Consider the following 24,347-nt stretch of genomic DNA (forward strand, 5'->3'; position numbering starts at 1 on the left):
ATAAAAAGAAAGAGAAAGAGATAGAGAGAGAGAGAGGGAGATTCAATTAAAATAGATTTGAATGTGCGACAACAAAATACAGAATCTTTTGTTCTCAAATGTTGTCCTCAATTGTTATTCAAAAAATAATGATAAATGTATTTATTTATTTATGAAACGAGCATTTTTGATTACATATGATATTACAAGTATTATTATTATCACAACAGTACTTAAGTATTTATAAGACAACTCTCGACTGAATCTAAGTCCAAGGAGTCAACGTGAGGCACAGCGGCAGATGTGAAGTTCAAATCAGAATTAGTAACACAATTCCCAATCACAAATCACAATTCACAATCACAAATCACAATTCCCAATCCCAAATCGAACACACAGCAAATGTTAAACACTTAGCTTGCAATTTCCACTCAATTGTCAATGTCACGAGCAAAAAGTTAAAAAGTTCAAATCTAATTACTTAGGAGACTCACACACACACTTACACACTCAAAACAATCAAAAACGTCGCACTTATTTAGTTAACACAACTTCCGCTTTGACTTTAACTTTTCAAAATTTCCGACAGACGAGCGTTTAATCACCGACACTTTTTCACCGTCGGTGAAATTGTCATGCGCATCATTCGCAGCGATTGTCCAACAAAAGTCCCAGCTTCTTTTGTTCTCACAGAATCTGGTCAAACTCTAAAACATTTCAAAGAACGCGTTCTATTTTCATCGGTGAGCACCGACGCTTTTTTAATTCAGGGTATTCGGTGGAAAAACGATCGTCTGAAAAGAACTGTAGCTAAACTAAATCAGAGAAAGCTATTTTTAATCAGAATTGCTGAGCTTTGAGCTTTAAACTTGATTTAATGTGTAAGCTGAATCAAAGTTGATTAAAAGCTAAATATTATTTTAAAGTTTTCAAGTGCTTTTAAAGCTGCTCAACTCAGTAAAAGCTTCATAATTTAATTCGCTATCCCGGAGAGATTTAAGCAAAGCTTGACAAATGATTTAGCTCAGTGTTTTCGTGTTTTTCAAAGGACACATTTTGTTAGTTTTGCATTTTCAGTTGTACTCCAATGATTTCCCACTGCTCGTCCATGTTTCCAGCTTAGATTAAGATATTATTGTTATTGTTCCAGGCTTTAGTTTAGTATGAATTGTTTTCTGTTTTCATTCTCTGTTTTCTCTTTATACATATTTATGTTTCTATAGTAATTGATATTATTTGCAATTCTGTTGGCAAAATGCAACTAAAAGTTGCTCGAATATAAAAACATTGAAATAATCTACAAATAAAACTAGAAACAACAATGTGAACATAAAATGTTGTTGCTATAGTTGAAAGTGCAATAAAACGAATGCGTATTTAAATACCAAAATGAAATACACATATTAAAATAGTCATTCCTCTAAACTAATACGAATATCGCCTGCTTATTCTCTAGACTTTAGGCTATATGCACAGGATATATATATCCTGAAAAGTACTTAAATATGTATGAATGTATCTATGTTTTATTTAATAAGCTCCAGCTCAAGTTCTACTTTGCACTCAAAGGTAATGGAAACACTGATCAATATGAATATGAATGTTACTAAAAACGAATACAAACAAATACGAATATGAATAACGAGTACTCACTAAAGCTAAAAACTAAGTAGAAAACGAAAAATAATTGGAAATCTCTGCTGAAAATGTGTCTCAGTTTAAACAAACTCGAATTCGAATCCCTTAACTTGAATACCTAAGTGTAAAACAGTTTTAAATAGTTAATAATACACACACACACACTGTCATACACACTCAGCATACACACACAGACAACTATAACTAACTGAATGTGTTTCAAATTTATATACATAAATCTTAACTTGTACTTGTATGTATCCTGAATATATGTATGTATGTATGTATGTATGTACTGTCTATGTATATTTGTCATCAAATTGAGAACTAAAGAGTAAACTCTTAAAAGCGAAACGAAGATACATAAACAAATAGCAATTCCCCAAGGGATATTGCTATTTCAAATTTCAAATTGCAAATACGAAACCGGAAACGGAAGCAAAGAAACACGACTAATACTAATACTAATACAGCATGCATCAACTAGGTTTTCTCTGTGTAATTTTAAGGCAACACAATAACACAAACTCACACACACTTCAACACACACACTCACACACCATCACAGTGAACGAGAAAAACAAAAACCTAAAAAAATTATCATTCAGATTCTCAATGTCTCTCACTCTTTAACACTTAACCAATTTTTATCTAGATGTATTCTCCGTCTCTGTCTAACTTAAGATATGTATGTATGTACCCTAGTATATGTATATGTGTATTGGAAAATATTTGCTAAAATACCCCCCACACACCCAACCCACCACACAAAAAAAAACAAAGCACACACACACATTCACACTCACTCACTAACTAAAGCATTTTCCTTCTTTTTGTTATTTTCCCTTTTTCTTTACTTTTTTTTGGGACTGACAGACTGACTCTGTGGGTGGTGGCAGACGTAAGATAGCAAAGCAGAAATTCAATTTTTGTTGTGCAAAAATAGAACAGAAACAACCAGAAAACAACTCAACTAAAATGAACTAAAACAAAAACAAAAACAAATTAAATAAATGTTCCTTTTGAATCATCAACAAAACATAACGCTTTATTATTATCTCTTTGTTCATATAGTATATCAATGGATTTTCAGTCCATTGAAATTCCTAGACTTATAGGTAAGTATTGCACTGTTGCTTTTCCAGCTGACAGCACGCAACATGCACTGTGCAACATGCCACCTCGCCTGCAGCCAGTTGGCCATTTGCTGCATTGATTGGTTTGTCTTGGCTTGCCTTGGCTTATGCGTCGTATGCGTGATGTCGATGCCGCGGCACGTTCCATCTAGCTACCCAGTGGGACACAAAAGTATTGTCTTTAACTGAGTACTATCATGAAATTTTTCTTTCTTTCAGCTGTATTCTGGCATGCAGAACACATGAAATCTTCACTTCTATCAGCAGTTCCTTATCAAATTAAAATTTCAGCACATAATCTTAAATATAGTTAATTGAATTTACTTTTTCGAGTTGCAAATATCGAGTTTTCCCAAAACACTTCTTTTAAGAAAAAGTATCAAGGGAAAAATATGGAAAATATGGGCAGAAATGGAAAAAATTGCATTATTAAATTTTTATGTAGAATGAAAATAGAGTTAAAATAATGATAAAATTGACAAACCGCATGAAAATCAGTTAAGATTTTACAAAGTTATCACAGTATGAAATTTTCGAAAAAAAATTCAATTTTTAATTTTGATGCAGAATCAAAAAAGAGTTCAAAGAATAATGAAATTGACACACGGCATGGAAATCGGTTAAGATTCGACAAAGTTATGACAGTTTGAAATTTTCGTAAAAGTGTTTAATTTTTCAATCTTAATGCAGAATCAAAAAAGACGAAAAATAAGGATCAAATTGACATTTAGCAAGCAAATCGGTTTAGTTTTAACAAAGTTATAAAGTTGCCTTCTTTTTGCTGTACTCCTGAAATCTTGCCTGCCTTTAGATGCGCTGCAGTCTGAGAATAACTCATGAAATCACTTATGAATTATTTATTCTTTATTGGTTCCCACTGGATATTTACACACACACACTCACATATATCAACACATACTCAAAAACACCAACTGACTGCGTTCTAATTACAAAATCACAGTCAGTTGTGCTTTTATTTTTTTCCGCTGACTCTTGTTGAAGAACATTTCAGAGCGTTCAGCGCTTTGCTGAGTGGCATGTTGCAAGTGGCAAGCGGCAAGTGGCAAAAGTAAAAAGTGCCACGTTGTGTGTTTGCTCGCTGAGCTGGCAAAAACTGTAACAACGGACAACAGTTGACCAAAGGGCTTTGCTGTTGGCCATCGGATGTTGTACTATTGGCCTGGCCCATCAGAATTGTTTGCTGTGCGTGCCCAAAATCAAGTGGCAGCATCCGACACCCTCCTGCAGTGGACCACCCTACTATAAGCTGAGTGCTTAGCGCGTTTTTATGCTCACTCATAATTGTCGACACTAATGACGTGTGTGTTCGACCTTTTACAACACTGAACAAGGCGAGAGGACAACGACTGTTTAATGGATAGATAATGCCACGCCATTTATATGTTTGTCTAACAGCAAATTGCAAATCGCAAGAGTTTTCAGTTTACATTAAAAATTACATTAAGCATACGCACCGTAGTGCAATTATATTAAAAGGGGAAATTAACATATGTCAATTCATAATCAAATCCAATTAAAATCTTATCGCAAATCTAGTCATTTAATTGACAAAACACCAAACATAAAAAAAAATCTTCATGATATATAGAAAAATTGATTTGCATTATTTAAAAGCCATTATAGTTAATGTATTTTTGATGATCTGTGCGTGTATTTTTAAAATCGATTTCTATGTCTGACAGCGCAATAAATTTGAATCAAATGTTTTTTACACTTTTCACTTTTTAAATACCTTTTTTTTAAATACATTTTATTGCCACTTTATGCGCAATCAATTTATGCAGTGTTTTGAAAAGTTAAACAAATTGTGAAAAGGCAGCGTTTTATAATGAATTTTTGTGGCAACAAATGGAATTGTTATTTTTATTCACCTTTAATTAAAACGATGTGTTTGTAAAATTGAAAATAAATACATTTTCATGCGCTGCAATAAGAAAAAAACCCAATAGAGATTATGTTTACTGCAATTTAAGAGGGCTGTGAACATGCACAGACAGGTACAAACAGGCACAGAATTGCACAAATATATGTAAGCCACTCTCAAGGGTGCAACTCGTTGCAACTGTGATATTATTATTACAGTTTCAGTTATTTCAACGGATTTTCCATTTGATTAAACGTAAATATTACATCAAAAAACATAATGCAACATTTTCGCACGGTATTTATACGAGTATTTAATACAAATATTTATATATAGTTTTCCAAGCTGCTGAAAATTTCAGGAATAAAATAAAGGAAATTACATCTCATTTGAGGGATTGAGTCCTGTGATGCGTTGGAACTCTAGTTAGAATAAATTCATCATCTCTATAGTGTGCCCCAAAGGAAGTTTTAATTCTCTTCTGTCGATAAATTATGACCGATGAGCCATTGAGACTATCGCCTTAGTATTTTAGTACCTCTTAGGCCAGATATAAATTTAGTATCCCAAAATAACCAAAATCTATCACAAAGAACAAGAAATCAATATATTCATTAAATTGAATATTCTTTGTCACAAAATTTAATATCAAAAATGTTGGGACTTGAATATGCTTTCATCGTTAGACTCTTACCTGGCATGGCGGTGTTTTTATTTGATAGAAAGTAATAAGAAGATGTTTGACAACGCAGTAAGACTGTTTATTTCAGTTAAAAGTTAATATAAATAAGCTCTAATTATCTTCCTGTATATAAAGTTAGATTATAAAAAAACCTTCCCTGAGTTGAAAGTACTTTAGCTGGTCTAAAGTGGGACCCAATAGACTTATTGTTTTTCCTTCTTTTCCCAAGATAACTCAGACTGTAGCTCCGATCACTGTGGCGAGAAATTGCTGTCTGGCAATTGAAATGGCAACTGTTTGCGGTTGTTGTGTTGCTTTGGGTTAATTGCAATTTTCCGCCAAATTTCGGCATTTATTTCGCGCAAGGATAACGTCAGGATAACGATAATTCAAGTCGCATCGATGTCGAAGGCAGCAATTAAGCCACAATAGACAATAGGGTAGAAATAACAATAGACTTTGGCTGCAGACGGCAATGAATAAAAGTGTTGCATAGTTTTGGGGTTGCCACAAAATGAATCACTTGCAACAATAACAATAACACGAACTTATCGAACAAGTAAGCGGAAAAAGTGCTTTGTCTGCGGTCAGCTGAAAATTTGTTTACTTTTTATTGATAAGAATTGCAACATTTGGTGAAAACAGTTTATAACTTTCAGCATTGTTATAAAATCGTAATAGGGGGAAGAAGGTGGTTCGGAAGGGGTGCAAAGGAAAGGGAGAGGAAAGAGCTTCCAGCTGGCAGCTTGCAAATTGTATATATAGCTATATATACGTATATATATATATATATATGTTCGCTAACCTTTGGGGCATTATGTTGTCGACCGCCTGCAGTGTTGCGATTTAATTAAAGCGCCATTAAGTCAGCAATTAACAAGTACAACAACAGTAGCAACAACAAACAAACAATGCAACAAAGCAACAGCAACAATGGCAACTGTTGGTGGCAACTCTAGCCGGCTGCCGCTTTCAGCTGCTTTGTGCTACAGTAAAAAGCAACTTAGAGCTTTGTATGCCTTTTCCTTTTTAGTCTTGCCCTCTCTCTTCCTTTCTATCCCTCTCTCCCTCGCACACTCACAGCTCGGACTTCCTGTTCTTTTTTGCCTTTGCTTTGTTGTCGTTTGTTGTCGCAATACGTTTTTTTACTGCTTTTTTGTTAGAAGCAGCAACTAATACCAATTGGTGCTGACTTCTTCCCTTCCCCACTTGCTGCCGGTGGCAGCAACAACTGCGCCAGCGGCGCCAACAAAATGCGGCAACAAAAAACACATTAAAAACATAAAAAGCACACGCTGAGAATGAGAATTGTTGTAGTTGCAGCCCCTTCGGTTTTCTAATATTTGATTTTGTTTATTATACCCTGTACAAAATTTCAGAGATGGGTATATTTTTTGGAGAAATAGCTACATAGGCAGCTCTCCTACTGCTCAAAAACTGATAACTAGGGTATGTGCACGAAGTGTGTACATTAAAGCTTACAGGGTATACTAGATATGACTTTTGATATTAGTAAGTCAATGTATTCAATAAATCATTATAAAGTCTGTAGGAAGTATATACTTTAATTCTTTTCATGCATTAAATTAAGTTTACAGGGTATCTGCTAGTCGATCAACTTGAGCAAGCTGTGCGTTTCATTATGTCTGAATGGCAATGAGTGTGTAGGGATTGTTTTAGGGTTAGAAGCATCAAATAAACACAATACACAAAACAGGGTATTCTAAATGCGACTATTGATTTTGATAAAAGTATGCTTATTAATAGAAATTATGATAAAGTCTGTAGCTTTGAACAATTTTTATTATTCTTGGGCGCAAACTTAATTTTACAGGGTATCTGCTAGTCGGTCAGCTTGTAGAAGCTGTAAGTTTTATTATGGGTACGTGTCTGGATGGCAATAAGTGTGTGAGGGATGTTTTAGGGTTAAAGACTGGCTTGACAGGCTTCGCCAGTATGAGTATGAGTATGAGTCTGAGTATGAGTATGAGTGTGAGTATGAATGACTGGCGAATGAACTGAAACTGTCAAAAGTGCACATTCCGCACTTGACATTTTTCCAAAGCGCAGTTTGAACTCTGCCCCGCAAAAGGACGAATTGCAAAGGAAGGGGGTTGATTTCCTCTCTAGGGGTGGAAGGAAGGGGTGGTGGGTGCACACCAATTGGCATTGAAAGCGCAAATGAAAGGGAAGCGTTTGCATGTGACTGCGAATGGCAAATGGAAGCAATGGAATGCCAGTCAATCCACATCTAGATCCAGATCCCGATCCAGACATAGACAGACTTCCTCGAGGGTGCAACTGTGGCACGGTGGCACGGTGGCACGCGTCGCTGCTCCCCTGTCAAACCTTTAAAAAGTGTAGAAGCAGAAGAAGAAAAAGTTGTAGAAGAGAAAAAAAACCAACCCAGAGAAATTTGCTCGTACGTTTATTGCTTTTAAATTTGGCAATTGTCGAGACTCGTTTAACACAGGAGTGTGTGTGGGTGTGTGGGTTTGTGGGGGCGAGTGTGTGTGTGCCACAATGAGGGTATTTTTCTGCTGCAAATTGCTTATCAGACGCTGCTTGCAACACACAGTCAATGACGGGCAATCGCCGCCCTTAATTTGGCCAATTTAAAAATGGAAATCGATTCCCTCGAGTAACGTGACGCAGTTGACAACCCCCCGAATCCCCTTAAAACACTGCCCACTCCACCCCTCTCTACACGCATGTGTCAATAAAATGTGATTAACAAGTTTTTGCATAAAAATGCCGACAGTCGACAATGCATTGCCATTGCTTTTCCACTTTTCCAACCCAGCCGCAGGCATTTTTTCTTTTGTTCAAATCCCAAAAGGAGTTTCCCTTCCCTACCCCTATTTATTGTGACTGTTTTTATAGTTGTTGTTCTTGTCTGGCAAGCGTGGCAAATTATCCCTTTCATAAGTGACAAATATGTCTGCTGCCCCTTACTTTACCCCTGCCCTGCTCAGCACCCTTATCAGGAGCGTGCGTCGAGCTGTTGCAAGTAATGAGATTTTATTTTCAGAAGCAAGTTACTTGGATTTTGTAATTTGCAATAAATATGCAGGCAACCCAAGAGTCACTTCGTCAGCAGCTCAAAGATAAGCACAAGAGCCAAGAGAGAAGAAGAAGCAGATAAACAGAGGGAGAAGAAGAAGAAGATGAAGAAGTTCATGTGGCAGACATAACACCACAGGGCGGTGGTAAATGCAACTGCCACATCTCAGATATGAATATAAGCCCACTTACTTCAGCTTATGTATTAGTCTGGTCGTCCAGCAATTTAATGAACCCACAAAATGCACACTTAAACAAATTCCTGAGATACCAAAGATACATTCCCATTTTGACCTCAGGACATCATTAGTTGTTGTTAGTTTGTGGTCTAAATGCTTTGCAACAATCGTTGAAATTCTAAAATTGCAATCGATTTGCAATTGTTTAAGTCTACTTGCAATATAAAATACAATATTTCTAATGAAAATCACAAACTTTGTGCAAAGATTTGCAATTAAACTGGCTTTAAATTGCTCATTTACAAATTACTAGTGTCCGCCGGCATTGCCCGTGTTTTTGTGTGCGTAATATTAATTTAAGTTTGGCATATTTGTATATTTATATATAGTAAAGTGAAAAAAGCACACAATTTCTTTAATGATAAATATGTATTTTAATGCATTAAAAAATATTTATTCTCTTTTATTTGTCGAAAAACTCATCACTACCAAAATTATTTCGAACCATTTGAAATTAACTATTCATGTAGAGATTATTTTTTAAATAATTTATTTATATATTTATTTATATATCATACTTAATTACAGTTTTTTAGAGTTTTAATAAAAATGTTTTTATTTTGTGTATTATATTTTTAGTAAAAACATGCGTCGTTCTTAAATTTTTTTTTGTCAGTTTTAAAGAATATTTATATCTATTTCTTACTTTCTACAGCTTAAGGTCTTATTAGTGGCTAGTATTCCTAGAAAATAAAAAATGTTTCTCCAATCTATCAATTTGTTCTGTCAAAGAAAACATTTCCAACAACTATTTTTTCTTCATGTTGAGATAATTTCATTATTTTTTATCTGGTTATTTATTTAGGGATACAAATATTTATTAATTCAATTATAATCACTTGTACAAAGAAAATAGTTTATTTTTGACAATAGTTCACCATCCATCATACTTAACTATAGGTATGTAACCTGTCTTTACAGACATACATACATTTCTGTAGAATCATTTAAGAATACCTACATATTAAAAAGAAAAGTACCAGAAATATAAAGTTGATAAGCAAATTGGCAGCTTATCATCAATTAAAGTGGCCAAACAACTTCTACGAATTTGATAAGGTGCGATTTTCTATTTAATTTTGATACCGTGATTTAGATTGCTGTGAATTCTATTTCGATTGCTTCGTTTCCATAATAGACACATGTTTAGACGGACACTTGTGGCAGCTCGTGAGTCAACAGAGCTGCAATAATAGAATAGTATAAGAATTCAAGCGTGTTATCAACTCTGATTACAGACGGAACTTGAAGATGGGAGGGAAGAGTGGAAGAAGAAGGGTAAACACCAAAAATGCGATAAGCTGGCGAAAAGAAGAACACTTCTACATTGCAAAAAGTTAATTAAAAAAACAAAAAAACAAAAAAGAACAATAAAAAGAATTACTCATATCAGGGAAAGTATAAAAGCCACATTTGTTGACTGAGTTCAAACAGAAACAAAAGTGTCTTCAAATAGTAACAATGAAATTCCAATACACTTGTGTCTTCCTTTTGGCCTTATTCGCTGCCAGCCAGGCCTTCAGCGCCAGCTGGGGAAAGAGGAACGGAACTGACTTCTTGGTGCTCCGCCAGACTGAAGTCCGTCAACCCTTGAAGAACAATTACTGGAACGTCAATGTGAACTATGTAAGTGTACTCTCTAGTTTAAAGTAGACTTTAAAATTATTTTATAACCTACTTTGGACAACACTTCTCTATATATATTATTAACTCTTGTGATTTAACTTTCTACAGAATGGCCAATACTTCATTACGTTCATCAATGTTATCGATAACTTCCGCAACAGCTCTGGTGCCGCACCCAGCATCTATTCCGGTGGTGTAGGATACCGTAACACCGTGGTTACCCTCAAGAGCCAGGTTAGCCGTGGTCTCAACTCCACCGTTGAGATCTGGGCTCGTCGCTAAGACCAATTCAACTTTTCTAAAACTCGAGTACTCCTACAAAAAAAAAATAAATTCAAATGACTTATCACTTAAACAGAAACACTTGTCGTTATCTAGTCTAGTCTATTTAATAATGGGAAACAGAAATCACTAATAAGATTTGTGAGTTAAAAATCACACACATAAAACAAGTAATTGTTTTAATTGGGAAAACTCGACTCGGACTATTTTTAGCAGGAACCAGAATTGTTAGTAAATCAATTTTTATAAACCGAATTTGATATAATTTAATTTTTATGACTAATTATCTTTTTCAGTCGTTCTTTCAGTATCTGAGTTTTTTTATGTAATTTAAATACAATTTAAAATTTAATTACTACATAATTGTTTATTATTTTTATTGTAAATATGAGATTTTTATAATTTTTATAAAAAAAATATGAAAACTAAGAGTATTTAAATGATTTTTATTTTAAAATTGAAAGTTAGTTATATCTTTATTAATAATGTAAATGTTTTTCCTTTTACTCATATTTAAATTGACATATAAAATAAAACTAAAATTATTTTTAGCAAAAATTCACAAATAAATTGTATTTTTTATATATTAAATTTTATAAGAGCTTTGCGTCCTGCTCAGAACCTACTAAAACTAAAGTTACTTAAATAGGTTCCTGAAATCATTTAACGCCCGATAACTTTGAGTTAAACGACTTTGAATGCGCCATTGGGATAACAAATTGATCATCATCATCATCAACATTTGCATATAAGGATACTCTAATATTAACCCTCAGCTAAAGCTTTCCTCTCTCTCTCTCGCTCATCCACTCACTCTATTTCTTACTAGCTTGAGGCATTAAGGACCAAAGGGAAACACAAATGCGAATAAAAAAAGAGAACTTTTCGCCTGCAGGCAACTCTGGCAAAAGGAAAACATTCAATATTTAATAAATATGTATGCTGAGAACACATATTTTTTCTGTTAGCTATTTTGCACAAATCCTGCCAAGCCAGACTGTGTGCAAAAGGACAGGAACAGGGGAAAAGGACTTATTGGCCTTGGCTCATTTGTATTGGAAATGTTGAAGTCACCCTCGCAGCGCGATAAAAAAAAGAAAAAGTAGAAAAAAATTGAAGTGATAGAAAATGAAAATGTTAAGCGATACGGTCAAAAGGATGCAGCCTGAGATCCTTAGACCTTTTCGACCTACGAATTTTTTGCCTTGTATCGAATTTAAATTTCAATTCAAAACGTCTTCAGGCGACAAAAGCCCCAAAATAACAGCAAGAAACTAAGAGAAAAAGAGTGAGAAAGAGTGTGGGAGTGAGAGAGAGATTTATAGGGTATCTGTGTGTGTGTGCATGTTTGTCTTACATGTAGGTAAATATTTGTAGAGGACGCACAAATGTTTGAAAACTTGTCAACGAAATGTTTCACTTAGTTAATATGCAAAACGCGCGGCTCGCAATACAAAATCCTACGCCGGATATGTTTACGGATGCCGCTACGGATACACACGGCATATGTTGGCCAAAATCCTGACTAACTGACTGCCATCAAAATATAGAAAGAAAAAAGGCGAAGAAAAGTGAAAAATCTGTAAAGAAAATTGCCAGCTTGCAGAGTCGCCACATGACAACTGCAGGCAACGATAAACGATAACTGTCGATTGCTTTTACGTTGAAAGTCACGTAGAGCCAACTACATACGTCTATATACATATATACGGCTATGCAGGTGTATAGAGGGAGTTCTTTGCAATATATTTTTACAATTTAAATAAGAAAATTAGTTTGTATTTTCGAAAATATATCTAATCAAATCAGTCAAAAAAATCAATAGAAAGAAAGTAGCTTTATTGATAACAAATGTGCCTAGATTTTATCTTTAAATTGCAATTTAATTCGATAGTGAAATGTTATAAAACTAAAATCTCGAAAAAAAAAAAGTAAAGTTTGCAAAAAAAAAATTGCCAGAGTTGATCGAATGTGGATACTGTATGTTAGTAATCAATTAATTAATTAATTTAATATAAATTAAAATTAAAAAAAAAATGAAAAAATATATACAATAAGTATTTTTTGATTGTTAAAACAATCAATTTATTTAAATTAGTAAAAAAATAGTTAGTATACCTGATAAATTCTAGAATCCATATAGATCAATCAACTTAAATCTTAATTTATGTACAATAAATTTTATTAATTGTAAATTTTATTAATAAATTTTATTAATTATTCCTTAAAAAAAAATTTATATCAACTTGATTTCAATTTAAGGCAAATACAATAGATAAATTAATTTAAATTTGTAAAAAAAAAGGTACTATAGCTAAAAAACTCTAGAATTCACATAGTTCAATTATTGTTAGTTTCAATTTATTTAAATTTAAATTAATATATTTTAAGCTACATTTTATTAAATTTAATTTGAAATGAAAATTTATTATTATAACCACTGGGTTTGATTAAAGTTAAATAAATAAGTGAATAAACTGATAGTTTGAAATTTATGCTATTACATATTGAAAAAATATACTTAACGTACAGCCCTCGCCAGAGTTGCAAGCTGTTTCAAAATTTGTTTCCGTTCGCATTGACTTGACAAATTTCTCATACGCCGCGTGAACCGCTGTTGCTGTCGTTTTTGGTAAAATGCCTAACTTAAGCCGCTTGCTGGCTAAGCTGACCATTACACAGCTGCCCCCGCCCTTACCCTGACCCTTGTCCCCTCCTCGGGCAGCAACAGCAAGTGACTGTGCAACAGACTGCGGCATCCTTGTGCCAATGTCCGAGCAACGTTGGCAACAGCTTGCAAAGCAATTACTTCAAACTACCCGGAAATGTCGCCTGGCTGACCGACCAGCTGCCGTGCCCCAAACATGCCCCCAGGCACACATATGTGACGTCTCTCTCTGTGTGTGTGGATGTGGGTGTTGCTGCAACAGTTATTGGAGCATGGCAACAACATCGACCGCAGTGCGGATCTGGAACCTGAGCCATGGAGACTGTAAACGTCAGTTGGTTGTACAGACACAGACACACACACACCCACACACACACACACCCACACACACACACAGTTGCCACACACCACATGCCACATGCCACTTGCTACAGCTGCAGCTTTGAGGCTGGTTAAATTGCTGATTTTGTTGCCAGCAACATTGATTTTTAATAAATAGCAATTTGGCAAACCAAACGGAATTGTTATTATTTCAACAGCACGTTTCTGCAACAGCTTTCAGGTGTTTACGTGCAGGTAACAACAGTTGACACCAACAGAGATCCTACATTCCCCTCCCTCTCCCTCAACACCCTCACCCTCACACAGCTGTCATAGGGAGCAAAGCAAAAGGCAGGACATCAAATGTCCCTTGAAATATGCAACAAGCCAAACATTTTGGCAGTTTGGAAATCAGAAATTGGATAAATTAATGTCAAATGTTGCTCACTAATGCGCTAGAAAATTTCCCTCCTTTTTGGTGGAGTTCGTTGCACTGTGCACAGTGGGCTAGCCTCTTTGGCATTGCAAACGTAATGAAGTATTTATGATAGGTTGATTGGCAGAATGCAACGGGTGTTGGCCAATTCGTTATGCCACTTCTGCAATATGGTAACAGTAGCAGGAACAGCAACAGTTTTGACAAGCGCTCCTGGGGATTTGTGGCATAACAAATTCGTGCCGAAAATTGTAAAATAACATGGCACCTGCAACACTGAGGCAACAGCAACAACAGCGTGCCACACCAATCAATATTGATGAGTGGCAGTGGCAACAACTTTTGGCATTCCGGCAACTGTAAATCGACCTTTAGTGGCGGCCCACAGGATCTGGATAAATGTTGAATAGTGAACTATGATGCACTCTAACCAGAGATTTCGCTGGCAAACTGGCAACACATTATTTATTGCCACATTTGGCATGATGCAGCTTATTTGCATGGCAAAAGTGATTAAGTCAACTTATCTTCACAGCAACACAAACAACGATAAAATATGCATTAAATGAGCCTTATATCAATTTCTCTATGATGCATGGCACATCGTCGACCCATTCCAATAAATTTCGATATAAATCGAAAAACAATTACTTGCAGGTAATCCTCGACATAAACTACACAGATTACATTAATACCTAGAAATTGAAATACAATTGCCATAAATGTGTAAATACTGAGTTATGGCACAATATTCAATTCCCTTTAGTCAATAAATGGAAAGGCATTTAACTTAAGCACTTGTTCGCTTCATTGGCTTCGTGTGAATTCAATTACAATATTTTTGACACTTGAATAAACACACAAACACCTCTTGGATATATTAAAATTTAATTTCAAATTTAGCCATATACAAATTTTCAAATTATTGACAATATACCTCTATTTACTAGTAATGGTCAGTTTTATTCATTTATTTATTTTTTACTTTTATTACTGAATGCAATTTTTTGTACAGCCTTGTTGTTTAAAATTTAATTAAATGGCGCCTTTTCGTTGTGCTGCTGCAGCCAACTTCAAGTGAGTTTAATTTTTAAGCACAGCCAACTTCACGTGCTAGAAACTTGCAGCTTAGCAGAGACACACACACTTTTACTAGCCGAGAAACTAGCACAGAAACTTTAGCAAAGTTTTAAACACACAACTCGCGCAGTTTGCTGTAGATGGCGCCACATAAAAATTTATTGCTGCGAACCAATGCTGCCACACATTTGAAAACTGTAGCGTCTGTTTCTGTTCGTTTTGCGTAACATAAACGCGCCACCTATTGTTTCAGCGACAACGTTACAGCTTAACGCGCCAGCTTTGGTCTGCTTGTGAAAGCTACTCCAGCTATTTACGATAATTAAGCAAACTCTGGTTATGGAAAATATGATATTAAGATATTTCGGTACAGTTTTCTTTCCATTTGTTACAATGCATACTGAATTTTAAATTCCACCAATTTTTGCTGATTCAGTCAAACGAATTGTAAATAAATACCTTTTCATACATCACAGCCTCTTGTAAATCCCCAAGTTAAACAAAACTCACTTCATTTACATATAAAACAAGCCCATAATTTGTTCAAGTACATAGAGCACAAAACTCCCTGACGCCCACAGTACGTTGCTGCTGCTTCTTCTTCATCTGCTTCCTCTTCTTCTATGCAGAGTTTACACAGCAACCCCGAAAAACTGAAAACTCTCGAGTTTCCTTGTCCAACAAATACACGCAACCACTAACAGAAACACACACACACATAGATACACACATACAGATGTACTCCTATCCATTTAGGCATTTTCCTTTGTTTTGTGTTTTCCCTTTCGCTTCTTTCCGCTCGTCGTCAAATTCGTCGCATTTGTTTGTGCGGCGCATGGAAAAGATATCTTTCCATATGGCTGATTTTGAATGGTTAGATACATTTTCTCTGTCATTTTCATAATGAGTAATGAGGGAAGAAGTGTTGTTGTTTACCGTAAAAGCCAACAACAACAATTTCACAATGGGAATTTTGCCAGCATGCTTGGCTTTAATATGCGACTTTAGTCTTTAGATATTCCGGTAGCAACTGTACCTATTTAACTACCATTTGCATAAACGCTTCTAAATTAAAGAAAAACTCTTTTTTAGCATTATAATTTTTCTACAACTTTCACTACCATCAATATCAAATCAGGTAACATTTTACAGCTGCTGTTTTTCCAAAGTTTTACACCCACCGACCGAGTCCATCAATCAATATCTGTGTATATACATTTTGCCTCCTCCTTTTGCTCCTGCTTCGCGTGAAAAAGTCGCCCCTTTTCGTTTTAACCACGCCCGATCAACCCGACAAGTCGGTCGAATCGTAAACCGTTTCGTACGCTGTCCAATCCCGAGTCGTTCACACACTTCGGCTATCAGTTTCGGCTGCCTGCCGATTGGTCGACATTTTCGTTAAATAACCGACGAATCGCAGAGAGTTTATACGTTCGGTTGTCGCTGTTACAGTTCGGCAACCGGTTTAGCGCTCTCTTCTTTCTGTAGTTCGAAAATGGACTCGTGCTCTCTCTCTGCTCTTTGCAACTCACTCTCTTTTCGGTTCGTAGCAAGAGAGAGCAGCTCAAGCAAAAGCAACAGCAAAACAGGCAAAGCAACGGATTTCAATTTAATTTTTAATGGATGGAAGAATCGAGATTTCTTATGGGCGGCAACGAGATTGTATCTTAAATTCGACAAACAATAGACTTTTCAGAATGAGGACAATGTATCTGTACCTTACACAATCTGTATCTTTTACTTGAAAGCCGACTGCGAATTCTGCGTATTCTAATTCTATATGCGATTCAGTATATCTTATTTAAGATTTTGGTTCAGCATGAATAGTCGAATGAATCAAGCCAACTTCCTCTAAATCGATTGTCATGTTATTTGATTTATATCTTTAAATTTTATCTATAGGGCAATTCTAATTTTATGGCAATTTTCTTAAATATAAGAAATAAATTTTTGGACTGTATGCTGGATTGCTTTTAAATTTTTGTCTAAAACTAGGGAATTATTTTTATTCACAGGCTTGAATTCAATCTAATCAATCACCTACGAATTTTGTTTATATAATTTGATAAGACATATCAAATGGCCAAGAAAAATTAAACATATGAAACCTCAAAAATTAAAAAGTCTGTTGTTCGACAAAATTATAACAGCGGTAATTCAAGATTTCGAACTGTTTTTAGGTTATAACTAACTTCTTATAATATTCCATTTTAATTTCGATGACAATACATTCATATGATTAGAAGATACATAAATATTTCCCCGGATAATACTAAACAATTTAATATAATAAATTAATTAATTAATTTACAGTTATCAAGCCGCTTAGCTATACATTGAAAAAAAGGTCCCTCAGCTTAAAAAATAACTGGGCTCAATTCCCACAATGCTTTGTTAAAACAGAACAGTCAACAATTACTATCTAACACCAGGAAATTACTTAAAGTTTCTTGGTATTAAGTCAAGACAAAAAAAAAAAAACACTCTTTTTCTAATTTTACAACTTTAAAATTCAGTTACCAAACTCCAAATGCAATTTCGATAACAATCCATTAATTATCGTTCAATTATTAAGTCATCTTCCTTGTGCAGCTGCTGCCAACAACAGAGTTGCCACTTCCCCGCCCTGTGGCAGGTCATAAAATGGCTTCACTGCTGCCTCAGCATCTGTATCTGACTCTGCATCTGCATCTGTATCTGCCACAGTCTCTGCCACTGCCTCTGGCTTAGTTGCCACCGACTCCAACTCCCACTGTATTTGTGAGTGTGAGTGTGATGTTGCCACCCGTCGCAGTTGGAGTCGCAGTCTGTTTTGGGTCTAGTTTAGTTTATTGCACGGCGGCACTCAGCTTGCCACACAAATCACCATTTTTAATGAAATGAGCTGTCAAAAATGCCGTTACTTGCCGTCTCTCAGTAGCCAACACTTTATTTTGTAACTTCAACTTTAACTTTAACTTTAGCACGCTTTCATATTTTACAGCATTTCATTAGTTGGCTGAGTTTTAGACAGTTTAGTAATAACCGCAGCTTAAAAAGCCGATGGTCAAAGTTTGCTTAGGTAAATAGCTTAAAAATATTAGTTTCCTTATCTTAGACAATTGGAACAATATGTTTTCTTTAATACTGAATGAGCAAACTAATCTATGACTGAAAATGCATAGCACTGGAACAATTATTTCAGATACAGCTGTTTATTTAATTAGCGTCACTAAAAGCAGTAATTATTAAATATTAAAGACTTTGATTTTAAATTAACAATTAAATAAACAAATAAAAATATTATTGAAAGTTTAAAACTATTATTTTACATTACCAATTAAAATATAGTATACACGATTTTAAATTTAACACTGATAAGTGAAACCCCAAAAAAACTTATTCTGATCAATAGTTTAGTTTAAGTAAAATAGCAATAGAATAGGCTTTAGTTATAGTAAAATTCAGAAAACTTCTTATTCTCAATACTTGCTCATACCAAGATATAAGGCAGGTGTTAAAACCAGAATTTTTAACCGGTATTAACCGATAGAAATTAGTAGCCGTAACTGCAATTCTAACCAAAACAAACATTTTTATTATACTGATATTATTCAAGCTGAAATAACCGCTTTGTAACCGATTTATGTACAACGCTTGGTTTTGTAATCGTTAATTATCCCCCTTATATTTATCTTTAATTTAAATGTTAATGTTATTAGATAGAATGTTTTTGAAATCGAACCCGAAAATAAGCGGTAACCGTTACAAAACCGATATACAAAAACTTTAAGTAATGGTTAACCGAAAACCAAATACAGACATAACCTATAATATTTTTAGTTTGATTCTCTGATATAAACACTTGTGTAAAGTTGAAAAATGACAATACTTATACACATGCATGGCCAGCTCAAACTGCTGCTTTATTTACACCGAGAATTCAACCAAAAAGTATTGTTATTATTTAATAACTTGGCACTTTGTTCTTGTGCTTTTATTCATTCGCCTCTTTCTCTTTTGCTTTTGTACCGCAATCAAAACTCACAGCCTTCGGTCACATAAAATGGCGTCGTCAGCCAGAAACGGCGTCAGCGTCAACGTCAGCGTCAGGCATTGACGTCACGTTGATGCTCTGCGTCGCAGTCGAATAGACACACAAATGCACCCACACATCCACACACACTCACACTTACTCACTCAACCACACACACACACAAGCAACTGAAATCGACAAAAAGTTAATTTAATCGGCATTTTGTTGTTGACCTGCAGAGCGAATAACAAAAGCAAAAACACGAAATACACGAAAAACACGAATAATCGAAATGCCAAAGCGACACGCAAAAAAGCTATAATTAAATTTTTCACTTTGCGATCAGCACAAAGCAAAGAAACCAAAACGAAGAACATTTCATTGAAATTGAAATAATTTATAAATAAATTAGTTGCTGCAATGAGTAAAGAGTGCAGAACGATGGGCAAAAGAGCGCAACAAACGCATTAAAAAGAAAGCCCATAAAAGATAATGACAATAGCGAAAAGAATAACATTGTAATTGTGTTTTTCATAGGCGACAGTTTTTCATTATAAACGAGAATACACATCGATTAGTTCATGTTCGTGAGTGTGTGTGTGTGTGTGTGTGAAGGAGACGAGGCATCAGAGGGAGTGGCAGAGAGTGCATAATAAAAAGCTCATCAAATGTGCCAGCAGCGTTAACTTAATAATCGCCATAAATGGCGCCATTCGCAACGACGACGAGGCAAACAATTCTCCCTCCTTCCACTCTGCCAGTCACTGCTCTCTTCCCTCTGCGCTCTCTCCCTCGCCTCAGCACACTCTCTCCCTGTAAAACGAGCGAGCAACAAAACTGGCAAACAACCCACAATGACGACTGAATTTTCGCCATGCTACGTAATGATGAAGTTTGGCAACAGCGCATAACTCAAACGTAAATTATAGTAAAATGCGTTGTATGTGTATGTGTGTGTGTGTGTGTGTGTGTGTGTGTGTTTGTTTGTTGAAATTGTTGTTGCTGTTGCTGTTGTGACCTTTTTCGTGACGTTGCAATCGGCAGAGGCAGCGACTGACAAGATATTTATTCGAACTCAATATTTTATTCGAATTTCGAATGTGAGCGTACAACGAATTCGCCGCAAGAGAGTGTGAGCACGAGCACGAGAGCGCGAAATACGACTGCATGTATCTGTGTGTGTGCAAGTGCGCTCTCGTTTGCTTGTGAGTCTGTGTGTGTGTGTGCGGATTTTGATTCAAAACAGAAAAGCGCGGAAAATTTTATAAGCGCGCTACTTTTTTTTTGTTTTTTATGTTTTTGGTTGCTGCGTTGTTGCTTCATTTTGGCTTTGCCGCGCTGTGAAAAGCGGCAACAGCGCATTTGAGGTTTCGGCCTCTTAAACGTGGCTCGCGTTCAGCTTCGTTTCACGATGCCGATAATAATTGAACGAACGTTCGGTTCGTTGCCAAAAGCAATAACACACACACACACACACACACACACAAAAGTCAAGACGCAAAAACAGGCCTCGAAAATATTTGTTATTGTTTTTCGGTTTGGCTTTTATCACGTTTCTACTAATTACATACTATATTTTGTTGGCAAGCCAAATGCTTTGTGCTTTTTTCTTCTTCTTCTTTTTCTTCGGGTTGCTCATTTATCGCATCACTTGACTTTTCCATTGTTTTCAGTTTCAGCTTTTTGCGTCTGAAAAGTTGGCAACTCTTTTGTTTGGCCCATAAGTCACCTAAATTGGCTAGACGAATGCAATTTCGCAACACAAAACAGAGTCTCCTGTAGAGAAGTAGAGAATAGAAGGCAACAAAAAAGTAAAGACTCAACTCAAATCAACTGATTTCATTCATATTTTCATCGCATTACGCTTTAGTTTTGAACTTATATTATCTTTTAGACTATATCGAATTTAAAAACACTAAAAATACTCAATAAAACTGATTTTTCACGTTAATTTAGTGAAAATGCTCTTGAAATTTGTATTCATATTAAGGAAACTTCTTAAGAAGTTCAGTTGAGAATCTCTTGAGCAAATCTTGTTCAATCTTTTTCAATATTCAATTTATATTATCGATTTTTTTTTCTATAACAACATTGTTTTTAGAATTCAGACCAAATTATGTACTTTCTTCTAAGAAATTGACTCTTAGCAGTCTATTTGGTCGCCATTTTGTTATTGTTTTGTAACTGTTACGTTTATATAAATCCCTTTATCAAATATGTTTGATTTTTTCCATATATTTAAACTAACAGTCACATGATTTTCAAAGTAACTCGCAATTTACTCCATCTAAACTAATATCAAAGAGTTTTTTCATTTTTGATAGCGATACCATGCAATGTGATAATTTTTTTCTGTTCTACATATCCACTTAACAGTCAGATGCAAAAGAAATATCTTTAAGCTCAAATTATAGATTTTTTAGTTCCATCAATATTTCAAATTGATAGACTTAAATTTGGCTCTACTAAAAAGTAGTGTGTTCTTAAAATGGACGGATTTTGTTGGGCTTTCTTCCACATCAATGAGAGTAATTCAATAAGGTACCGAACTTGTTTTGTAGAGAGGCATAGGACAACTTTAAAATAGCACTATTTTAGATATCAAAATAGTTTATAGGCGGTTCTATTCAGCACTCTTTTTACATTTACTTGGTCAATTAATTGTTTTTGTAAAAACCACTTAAATTTAGAAAAAATAAGGGGGTTTCGGACAGACGGGCATGGCTCAATAGACTCGACTTTTTATCCTGATCAAGACTATATATACTTTTGGCTGTCTGCCGCGCCCCTTCTGCCTGTTACATACATTCTGCCAAATACATTATACCCTTTTTTGCCCATTTTTAATGGGCATGGGGTTAAAAAACGAATAGCTATTGACTTTTTCATGACACAGCTTATTTCGAGCAAACTCTTAAAGTGTCTTTAATGCTGCAATTGTAATTTTTATGCTGCAGATTCTTCTTCTATACTTTTGGCTACATTATCAGCTACTTGTATCTTGTTTTAAATTGGACTAATTATGCTGGAATATTTTCATAATAACTGGCCTTCGTCAAGCTGTCTTAAAAAGTTCCTGTCCCATTAGTTTAAGAATATATTGCAGTTGGTTCTGATGATTTTTATTTTGACAAATTCCAATCCCATCCAATCCCAAAAAACTCCCGCAAAACATTTTATATTAAGAAAATTGTAGGTTGTAGTTTGACATTGTGTATAGATACAAATACATACATATAAAGGCGCTTTTTAAGCGAGTATCTGAGTTTGTCTTTGAATATCTGTATCCGTATCTGGATATCTGTAACTATATCTGGATATCTGTATCAGTAACTGAGTTTGTATAATGCATAGAAGCACAGGTTGTATAATTAAAAGTGCTATAAAAATTTGTAGAAAAGAGGGCAAGCGTTTGATTAGCAACAAAATGTGTTCAAAATATGGAAAAGTGTGAGCAGAGTTTATAAAATAGAAATAAATAAATTGATGCAAATGAATTTGGTGTTGTTTATGAATTTGTGGCGCAAAACAAACGTGAAAATAAACAGAAGCAAACACACAAAACGCTGATGTTCCAATTTAGCACAACTTTCGCTAGTTGTCGCCGTTGTGGCCACACGAAGACGCCGAGGGGGGTGTGAAGGTGGAAGAGATGGGAGCGTAGGGAGCACTGCTGAGGTGGCGACGTGCAAAGAGCACACAGACAGAGAGACAGCGACGACAGCAGCAGAGACAGAAGCAGAGCTGCTTGTGTGTGCAAACGTCATCAACATAATTTTCATCACTCAGCGATAAACACGAAATATGCTGATGAAAGACGCCGAACAGAGCGCGCGACTGAGCAGACGAGCCACCGAACAGCGCGAGCAGCGAGCAGACGAACGAAGCCGAGGCACAAGCCGAATGCCAGAGAGCATAAAGAGTGTGGGTCTAGCAAAGGGGCCAGAGGTGGAGTCACAATCACAAGCACGCACACACGAAGCGAACACGCAAAGAGAACACCCAAATGGGAGAGAGAGCGTGAGTGAGTGAGAGAGGGAGCCAGAGCAGGCGAATGAGTGAGCAGTTAGCAGTTAGCAGTGTGCCAGTGCCAGTGCCCAATGCACAAAGTAACAAACAGTCCCCGATGCCAGTGCCAAGTTCCAGCTCCCAGTTGGCAAGTGGGTGTCGCTGCCGCTGTCGGCGTCGGCGTCGCTGTACTGAAGCCAACAGCGGAAGCAGCTCATTGAGACCGAGACGTAGACGTAAAAGCGAAGCGACTGCCAAAGCAAAAACAACAACACAATAAATGCGATTGTGTCTGGTTGTTGTTGTTGAAGCACTCTGCATCCCATACTCCTCACACTCCTGCTCTCTCCACACTCACTCTCCAGTCTACACACCCCTCACTCCGTTCTACACAATGCAGCCAGTTGTGTGCGGCAGCCGTGACACTCCATTTTTATTTTCCTGCGCTTCATCGAAGCGACGTCTACACAATATGCTCTTGGCACGAAACCTATGGCCTGTACCGTACCGTACCGTACCCAACTACCCAGGTACCCAAGTACCATAGCCCATGGCTCCAAACTTGCTGCACTAATTGAAGCTCATGATTAAGTAACTTTTGCAACTGAAGTTTCTCAGCGCCACACAAAAACCCCAAAGGCAACAACAACAACAACAACGGCAACTGTTGCCACAGACTTCCCGGCATTTGTCACGAAATTGTAAGGTCTCTGGAGTTGTAAGTTTTATGGTGCACATTCTCTTTTTTTTTGAAGCCAGCTTTTCCGAAAATGTCAAAACATAAATCAATTAAGTTTTACCAGAAAACTTTTAAGCACAAGTCGCAAAACGAATTACACAAAATTCACTCTTTGTATCTCATCGGAATTGGAATTGGTTTAGTTACAGATATAGAGATATCGAAAAATAGGTTTAGGAGAGGTCGTGTTTAAAACTTTTGTCAACATTAAAGTAACAGCTTTGCGGAAAAGAATGAAATGAAACTGTGAACCTAATTTAAATAGGTTGCGAATCACTGCGGACGGCAGTCCGCGCTAGTGACGAAAGCAAAAGGCGACTAGCAATATATACAGCTAAAATGGAAAATTTGTTACGACTGTCCAATCAGATCGAGATATAGTATATACCGATCGAAAGGTATAGTCTTAACAAAATTGCATACTAAGACTTTTGAAATATACCTACACATAATTTTAATATTGTAATTATAGCATGTTTTATTTTTAAAAATCCCTTTATAAGCCATCCAAATAGAGAAAAAAGGTATTATTAATATGCGAAAATTCTGA

General features: G+C 35.8%; 1 protein-coding gene across 1 annotated transcript; it reads left to right on the top strand.

Annotated features, from left to right (window-relative positions):
• The first annotated feature begins 10,047 nt into the window (after positions 1-10,047).
• LOC117784947 lies at positions 10,048-10,604 on the top strand. The gene is made up of 2 exons (XM_034622804.1): positions 10,048-10,248; positions 10,357-10,604. Exons 1-2 carry the CDS (start codon positions 10,084-10,086, stop codon positions 10,528-10,530), a joined length of 339 nt encoding a protein of 112 aa, XP_034478695.1. The 5' UTR covers positions 10,048-10,083; the 3' UTR covers positions 10,531-10,604.
• Positions 10,605-24,347: the final 13,743 nt, after the last annotated feature.

Source organism: Drosophila innubila (assembly GCF_004354385.1).
Source record: "Drosophila innubila isolate TH190305 chromosome 2R unlocalized genomic scaffold, UK_Dinn_1.0 1_C_2R, whole genome shotgun sequence".
NCBI classification, from domain to species: domain Eukaryota; kingdom Metazoa; phylum Arthropoda; class Insecta; order Diptera; family Drosophilidae; genus Drosophila; species Drosophila innubila.